The sequence below is a fragment of the Gekko japonicus genome, unplaced genomic scaffold, assembly GCF_001447785.1.
Source record: "Gekko japonicus isolate JY-2015 unplaced genomic scaffold, Gekko_japonicus_V1.1 scaffold560, whole genome shotgun sequence".
Taxonomy (NCBI): Eukaryota; Metazoa; Chordata; class Lepidosauria; order Squamata; family Gekkonidae; genus Gekko; species Gekko japonicus.
This window is the reverse complement of record NW_015161967.1, coordinates 518167-527293: the sequence shown is the minus strand read 5'-3', so window position 1 is coordinate 527293 and position 9127 is coordinate 518167. Positions and strand designations below refer to the sequence as shown.

Genomic DNA, 9127 nt, shown 5'->3' with positions numbered 1-9127 from the left:
TTCTGGATGGCAATACAGAAATGTTAGACATTTCCAACTTAACTGCTAGCCATCAAGTCCTGTTAAGAGGAAGCAGTGTGCATTTCAAATTGCAAGAAGAATGGGTAAAATTAGAGCAGAATACAGAGGGATAATTTGGCTATGTTCCTTTCCTTAAAACACATACACACATAAAAAAATCCCCTACATCTCCAGAATGTATTAAAATTCTATTGCCTGAAAGAAGCCTATGATAGCTTTTTCTGGCATTGTATTAGTTTGAGACGAATGCTCTCCATATCACTGGGATAATACTTTCCCCCCTCCAACACAAAACAAACAAGCTTGAAATCCATTTAACAGCAGTAGGCAGATTTTTAAAAAATATTTATAATTACTAGACAAGCTCTTTCTATTCTTCGTTAAAAGCTGATATACGCAAACATCAGTCAACGTTTTCTTCTACAGATATCCCATTTGCTGCCATTTATATTTGGTACGTGCCATACACAGATGGCAGTCATTGAAAATATATGAAGGAAATAAAACCAAATATCAAGGGTGGGGGGGAAAGAGATATTCTGCTGAGACAAATCATTTTGCATGTACGGTATTAATGCCTCCCTACTAGAAACCAGTTAGATTTCCCCCATCGGGCTTAGCCAAGAACTAGTAATTTGTTCATGAGTTTCTTTAACTTCCAAATGGCAGGGACGAGAGCTGTGACTGCTCTAAAGACTTTGCCAAATACAGGAATGTAGTATGATGGGGGAGGGGGTGCAGTTTGTTGCCCCAAGGGGACAATTTGAAACGGGACTCACTATGGCCATTCCCTCAACAGCCCCCACAGGCTGCATCCAGTCAGTACAAGCTCACTGTAGACCTTATCAGCACTTCCGGTATTAAACTGAACTGGCCTTCAGTCAAATGGATGGTGTAAAGGACATAGGGGTATAGGGCTCCACCGTAGAGATACATGAGCCCCCAATGAGACAGCTTTCAGTTTGGTACAGGAAGTTCTGGCTGTTTGTTACTATTCTTTCTATCTCATCTCTAAAAATATTTCGGGGATTTCCCTGGAGGGCCACAGAAGACAACCCGCCACAGACATCTAAAGAGTTATTTCCTCAGCATCCTAGGCCTTGACACGTTTTTGTTTCCATAAGCCCAAAGAAAGTTTCGGATAGCAATATTGGGTTTTATTTGCTCCACTTAATAATAGACCGATATTATTTATTTTTTTTAAAGGGACAGATCTGAGACACACCGAGATTAAAGGTTAACCCACATACGGTACAACATTGACTGCAAAAGCATTCGGCGAAGGCCACAGGAGAACTGTTTGCATTCTTCAACAGCTAAAGAAGCAGAGTTTGTCTCTTCTGCAATTTGCAATTCTGTTCTGGCTTCCAAATCAGTACTCTGAAAAACAACACAACATCTATTACCGCCACTGCTCCACATTCCCTATGTAATCAGTAGTTGAATTCGTGGTGGTCTGTTCTTTGTTGTGAACCTGTTTGGCCTTTTTCCTTTGCTCCTGACGCTTCCTCCTGGCTTCCTGGTGTTCCTTCTGTCTCATGTACTGATACCTTTGCAGAAAGAGATCTTTTGCATAATCGTATAGCTCCATGTCTAAAAAATTGAGGGCCTCAATGCGCCTCTGAGTCTCTTCATCAATGTCTACACTGGAGGCCCTTGTGCTATTATACTGTGTGAATGGCGAGATGAAGTTCATGTTAAATGTTTTCTCAAAGAGATACTGAGTCTTCCTTTGAAATTCCGTCAGGCCAAAGAAGGCCATGCGTTTCAGGTTCTCCTTGGCACTGTCTAGGAGAACCTTGTTTCGCTGCTCTTCTGGCATGACGGACAAATTGTAACATCCCACCAGGCTGAGGTCGGCCAACATGCGAACCTGGCGATTGTTGGCTAGATTGTAGGAACAATCCATGAACTCCTGCAGAGAACAGCCTGACCAGTCATCTCCCGAGTAACAGCTGGGCAGCTCTTCAGAAGTGGGCGATCTCCCATCGCACACATGCAAGGAAGCCTTCCAAGTTGCTCCTCTTTGGACGTGCCGCCATTCGCTCAAGTACCGGGACACAGGGTCCCGCAGGATTGTAATGTAGTAGAAATTCCTGAAAGAGGGGGGGGGGGGGGGGAAAAAGAGATTTTTTAAAAACAGCACCAACTTGTATTTTTTTTAAATAGCAGCTGGCTACAAATCTGGGAAGAACTGACTAAATGCCTTGAGAAACTCTAGCATCATGTGAGTTTCCTCCATTATTTAAATCTATTTTGCAGACGCTCTCTAAAATTCAACAAGAGTTCCATACTGTACTCGGCAGACTGATGACTTGGACAAGAATGGATTCAACCCCCAATACAGACATGGTGGCCAAGAGCATCTCACTGCATGACCCCCTGCCAAGCAACTGTGTAAAATAAAAGCTGAACTTTGTAAAGTGCTTAAAGCCACAGGTAACTGGCATGTAATTCTTACTGTGTGAAGTCCTTGAGTGGCTGGGGGAAGGGGGAAATAACCACTCAGAAAATAGTCAAAGGCCTTTCTAAAATGGTGGTCTGCATGAAACACTCATGCTAGGGGTGGGAGAAGCTGGCCCCACTAGCACTCAGCCACTGCTGCACTTCTGTCTTTGGATGCACCTACAGCCCGCTGCTGGCCATGTGTGACAATTTCTTGCCTCTCTGGCTAAAATGAAGTGTAGAAAATAGCCAGAGACCAGCCTAAACAGATTCCCAAGGGAGGGGGGAGTTCAACAACTAAAAAGGCCCTGCCTGAGACATCTATTACTTAGAAATAAACTGGCAAATTACAGGTAAACCTAGATTTCTGCTTCTTATATTGCAAAAAGCCACTAGATGTCACTGTTTCTCTGAAAACTGACAGCAAATGGCTTTTCCTAGAGAGAGCAGTGAAAGCAAGCAACCAGAAAATCTGAGGTAGCTGTAACGTATGTGCGATGTTTCTACCTTTATAATTTAAAATATAGTGAAACGCCAAAAAGAAACAGAGTGGAATTACATTTAAAATGTAAGAGAATGTGCGAGAACACACCTGGCCTGGTCATCCAGCCAGCACTTTCTTTCTTTTTTTTTTGCATTTTGTGTGTGTGTGTATGCGTGTGCCCCTGTGCCTGGAAGTCATGGTGCCTCTGGCAACTCCCACCAGGGCATGGAGGATGCTCAGAACACTGGCTTGATAGCCTGCCTCTGCCTCCTGACCCTAGTATTCTTTGGAGGTCTCCCCTCCAAATACTCGCCAGGGTCAGCCCTGCTTAGCTTCCGAGATCTGATGAGATCGGGCTTGCCTGGGCTATCCAAGTCAGGGCGCCAGCACACAAAATCTGAACAGCAGATGACAAAGATATTCTTTTTTCCCTATTCTCTTTAACCTTTAGGCAAAACCATATAAAAGCTGCGGTGGCTCAAGTGGTTAAGACGCTGAACTGCAGGCTGTGGAAGGTTGGTAGTTCAGGAGTTCGAGACCCGGGTGTGCCGCATGACGGAGTGAGCTCCCGTCTCTAGTTCCAGCTCCTGCCAACCCAGCAGTTCGAAAGCAAGAAATTGCAAGTAGATAAATAGGTACCACTTCAGTGGGAAGGTAACAGCGTTCTGTGCGCCTTGGTGTTTAGTCATGCCAGCTACATGACCACGGAAACGTCTTCGGACAGCGCTGGCTCCTCGGCTTTGAAACGGAGATGAGCACCGCAACCCTAGAGTCGGATTCGACTGGCTTTCGAGCAAGGGAACCTTTACCTTTACTTTAAAACCATATGAGGGGCAGAAGCCACAGTGTTGGTTATTTGCCATTAACTGTATCTTGTACTCCAAGGAGCTCAGTTCAGCTGATGAGGTGGAATCCCCTCCTTTTATCCTCATAAAGCTCTGAGGCTGTTAGGCTGATACCAGAAAAAGCCATCTAGCTAAGGCCACCAACGAACTTCAAGGCCACCTTAATAATGTGAGTGCATAGTTCTTAGTGATCTGCACTTCCCTGGGAAAGGCAAGATGTTTTGGTTTCCTCATCTCACCCCACCATCAGCAGTAGGGACTTGTGGGGACATGCAAAATGCAATGACAGTCATGTTGTACCTCTGAACACACATGAGGCTGCCTTACATTGAACCAGACTGTTGGTTCATCAAGGTCAGTGCTATCTACTCAGAGTTTGAGCTCTGTCTGAAGCAGAGATCTTTAACATAGCCTGCTGCCTGATCCTTTTAACTGGAGATGCCGAGGATTGAACCTGGGACTTCCTCCATGCGAAGCAGAGGCTCTACTGAGCCACAGCCCCGTCACAAGCAAAGAATCCCATGTTTCTTAATGCTTTATTTTTACTACATGTTCCTGGGGAGAAAGACATGGGGGGAGGGAAGTCAGGCATCCCCCCCACCCCCGGGCATGACACCGGCTCCCTCCCCCATATAAAACCCAACACCGCAGCTACTAAACCACATTTGAGTCTCAAGAAATTCAGATTCTTGCCACATCACTACCTGATACAAGATAAACACCAGAAGAGTCTGGGAGATAAACTCTCTCACAAGTCACTATCATGAAAACCAAGATTTCCCCAGTGGCTATTTTGGGGAGTCTTGTGGTTAATTTCTAAACACAGAGACGATTCAAGGCTGATGCTTCCCTGAAAAGTTCTTATTCGTATTCCTGGATGTGTGTGGGCATGCAAGCACTGCTTAAGAGAATCTGGGTCTCCATGTTCACATGTACAAAAAGACTTTTAAAATAACTTTTTTATCTGGGCCAGAAATTCATTAGTAGGGATGCAGAAAGCCTGTAGGATTCTGCTTCTTGACAATCTCAGTTCTCGGGTAAACCAAGCCCCTTGCCCTCATAATTGGTTGGGGCAATACATTCAAAGCATGCATACCCAATGCTTGCTAAAATCCTCCGATGCCAGAGGGTTAGCTTAATGTATTTCCAGCAGTGAAGCAGAGGTTTTAATGCCTCCTAAAGGTGATTGCAGGAGGGAAGGGAGCATGGGAGAGCACAATCTTGTCAGATCCTAGAAGCTAAGCAGTACTTGGGGTCATTAAGATTGCTGGTGAAAAGATCAACAACCACAGATATGCAGACGATACCACTCTAATGGGAGAAAGTGAAGAGGACCTAAAGAGCCTCTTGCTCAAAGTAAAAGAGGAGAGCGCAAAAGTGGGCTTGAAGCGCAATATAAAAAAAACCCTAAGATCATGGCATCCAGCCCCATCACTCCTTGGCAAATAGAAGGGGAAGTCGTGGAAGTAGTGACAGACTTCACGTTCCTGGGATCCCAGATCACCACAGACTGTGACTGCAGCCATGAAATTAAAAGACGCTTGCTCCTTGGGAGGAAAGCGATGGCGAACCTAAACAGCATGATAAAAAGTAGAGACATCACTCTGCCAACAAAAGTCCGCATGGTCAAAGCAATGGTATTCCCAGTAGTCATGTATGGCTGCGAGAGTTGGACTATAAGGAAGGCCGAGCGCCGAAGAATAGATTCTTTTGAACTATGGTGTTGGAGAAGACTCTTGAGAGTCCCTTGGACTGCAAGAAGATCAAATCAGTCAATCCTAAAAGAAATCAACCCTGACTGTTCCCTGGAAGGCCAGATAATGAAACTGAAGCTCAACTACTTTGGCCACCAAATGAGAAGGGAGCACTCACTGGAGAAGACCCTGATGCTGGGAAAGATTGAAGGTCAAAGAAGACGGGGATGGCAAAGGATGAGATGGTTAGACAGTGTCATAGATGCAACGAACATGAAATTGAGCCAACTTCAGAGGACAGCAGAAGACAGGAGGGCCTGGCGGGAGCTGGTCCATGGGGTCGCGAAGAGTCGGACTCGACTGTGCGACTGAACAACAACAACTTGGGGTCAGGAGGACTTGGACAGGAGACCACAAAGGAAGGCTCTGCAGAGAAGTGATTTTAGGATTGTAGTGGACAGCTCGATGAAAATGTCAGCTCAATGTCTTGCAGCAATAAGAAAGGGAAACTCCGTGCAAGGGATTATTAGGAAAGGGTCTGAAAATAAAATGTAATGGTGCAGCCATGTAATTTTGTAATGGTGCAGCCATTTCCAGAATACTGAGCACAGTTTGGCTGCAACATCTCAAAAAAGGTATTGCAGAACTGAGAAATGTACAAAAGTGGCCAAACCAAGAGATTGTATATTGCCTATGAGGAAAGATTAGGAGTCTGGGGCTTCATACTCAGAGAACAGATGACTAAACCGGGCACATCATAGCGTTTTATAACATCATGCATGGGGTGAAGAATGTTGATAAAGAGAACCTTTTCTACTTCTCCCATAATACTAGAACTCAAGGGCAGGGCACCCAGGGAAGTTGATGGGCAATAGATTCAGGACTGAAAAAAAGAAGTTATAACTTTACTTGACTAATTAAATTGTGGAATTCACTGCAAGTGGGTGTAGTGAGGTCTACTAAAGTTGGTTTTTTAAAAAAAGGATTAGGAGTAATGAATGGGTTAGGCAGCAATTTTTCTCCAGGCCAGTTTGGCGAGGGATCCTGGAGGTTCCTTGCCATCTTCTGGGCATGGAACAGGGGTCACTGGGAGTGTGGGGCTGTGGGGGAAGGTATTTGTGAATTTTCTGCATTGTGCAAAAGGTTGGACTAGATGACCCTGGATTCTGTGAAGGAGACGTGGCTACCAGCCACGGTGAATAAAGATAACTTTCACATTCAGAGACAGTAGACCTCTGAACAGCCTCTATGTCCTGCTTGTTGGCCCTCCATGGCTACTTGCTGACCAGTGTGTGAGACAGGATGCTGGACGGGATGGACCATTGGTCTGATCCAGCAAGACACCACTTTCAATACGTTATACAAACGAAGAGGAACCAAGCATATTTGCATAATTTAAACAGTTCATAGAATTTAGCTTTAAAAAAAGGATTAGGAGTAATGAATGGGTTAGGCAGCAATTTTTCTCCAGGCCAGTTTGGCGAGGGATCCTGGAGGTTCCTTGCCATCTTCTGGGCATGGAACAGGGGTCACTGGGAGTGTGGGGCTGTGGGGGAAGGTATTTGTGAATTTTCTGCATTGTGCAAAAGGTTGGACTAGATGACCCTGGATTCTGTGAAGGAGACGTGGCTACCAGCCACAGTGAATAAAGATAACTTTCACATTCAGAGACAGTAGACCTCTGAACAGCCTCTATGTCCTGCTTGTTGGCCCTCCATGGCTACTTGCAGACCAGTGTGTGAGACAGGATGCTGGACGGGATGGACCATTGGTCTGATCCAGCAAGACACCACTTTCAATACGTTATACAAACGAAGAGGAACCAAGCATATTTGCATAATTTAAACAGTTCATAGAATTTAGCTTTTCTTGGCATGGGCATTCAGATTTCCTTGGCACAGCACTCCCCCTCTTTTTTTCCTTTGCACAGAGTGCAAAATAGGTACTAGAGAGACATGAGTGTTTGGGGTGGGGAAGGGTGCCTGCAGAAAAGATCAAGCCTTTGTTGCAGGGAGGCCGCCAACAAAATCATAAAGACAAAGGTCTTTGCCCCAATCAATAAGACATTAATGTGGAAGGGAAACAACCCTTTTGCCAGAATCAATGCAATGCAAGTCTCAGCAGAGCTCAAATTCTTTTAACCTATTTAGTTTTGTGCTCTCAGGTTGCAGGTGATGGAACAGGAAGATTCTGGTGTTAGTTAAAAGAAAACAGGGAGGAGGGGGGCCGGAGAGAAGACATTGATGGATCTACAAAATGAACTGAGAGCACCAATTGTTTTGCAAAGCAGCAGCAAGTCTCCAAGAAAAATCGCTTCTCTCCCTGCTGAAGACTCCCATAGCAACAGCTCAGGAACCTCTCAAGTCTTGTGGAAACACCTCTGTTAACACAGATGGATTTTCCAAGCTAACTAGTATTGATGCTCCAATTCTGGCAGACAACATTAAAAAAAAAACCCCTAAGAGAAACGTTAATTTGGGGACACGGTTTGTCTCTCTAAAAGGAATGGCTTCCACATGGAAATCCCAAAACAAATTGAACATGACAACATTATATAAAAAACTATGGAACCTATATGTAATGGAAAAAACCTCAGACATTTTGAAACAAAACAAACCCAAAGGAGAACACAATGATATCACATGTATATGGTCTCCCATTTTAGCATATCTAACCATTAAAGAAACAGTACCTGATGTAATAAGTACTCTTCATCTTTTGTAGCACTCAGGAAATGTATTTACTGACACGTAGTATGATTTGTACGGAAATGAAACACATCACCCTATAGATTAGACTGAACAGAGCGCTATATGTTTGATGTAGAGTATTATATGTATAGGTATATGTATAGGTAGATAATATGTACATGCTTATCTTGCACAATCTTGTTGTAATGATGTAAATGAAAAAAGAATAAAACGAATTTGAAAAATAAAAATAAAAGGAATGGCTGAACAAGGTGGAGCCTTGAGCTCAGTTGTGTGATTTGCCTTTCTGGTTGTTTATAAGCATGCACACACATGCATGAAACTCCAAAATCACCAGTGCTGGTCCCCATGCCGTACACCAGGAGTCATTTCTGACCCTACTGAGGCCACAACATCTTGTCAACCATAGGTCTAGAAATTTCCCTCTGTTTAAAATATAAAATAGATGATATTCTCAGAGCACCAGTTTTATTCCCAGGATCAGATCTGCTTCTTGAATGCAGAGACAAAAGATAAACTGAGTCTTGGTGTTAGAGAAGCTGTCAGCATTTGGCTTATTCAGCCCAGAAGAAGATAAACAACGTCCCATGATTAGAATACTTGCTCTACATTAAAGCCCTGCATTTTTCTGTAACTCAGACTGTATATCCAAGCCACAAACTCCCTCTCCTCCTCCTCCTGCCCCCCCAACACAACTCACTTGCAGCTTTAGGGGAAGAGCTGGGTGGTGGCTTCAGTGAAGGCTGGCCTCCTTCCTCCTTCCCCAAAATCATTTGGCATGGTCCAAAGTGCATCTGGTACACCCTTGGATACATAGCATCCAGAGCATTGCACAGTAATTATTAGACACTTCAGAGGCCATATTTCGAAGGGTACAAGAAGAAGAGATTGGATTTATACCCCGCCCTTCACTTGGCGTCTCAGAAT

The 9127-nt window shown here is 44.3% G+C and overlaps 1 protein-coding gene across 1 annotated transcript in view; it reads right to left on the bottom strand.

Moving 5' to 3' along the window:
• Positions 1-353: 353 nt before the first annotated feature.
• The window catches only part of LOC107126121 (heparan-sulfate 6-O-sulfotransferase 2-like), a 198506-nt gene continuing 189732 nt past the window's right edge, over positions 354-9127 (bottom strand). The window contains exons 2-3 of the mRNA XM_015429629.1: positions 1496-2117; positions 354-1401 (exon numbers count right to left, since the gene is read on the bottom strand). Of these exons, the coding sequence (XP_015285115.1) occupies positions 1252-1401; positions 1496-2117 (772 nt within the window). The 3' untranslated portion in view covers positions 354-1251. The remainder of the gene's footprint in view (positions 1402-1495; positions 2118-9127) is intronic.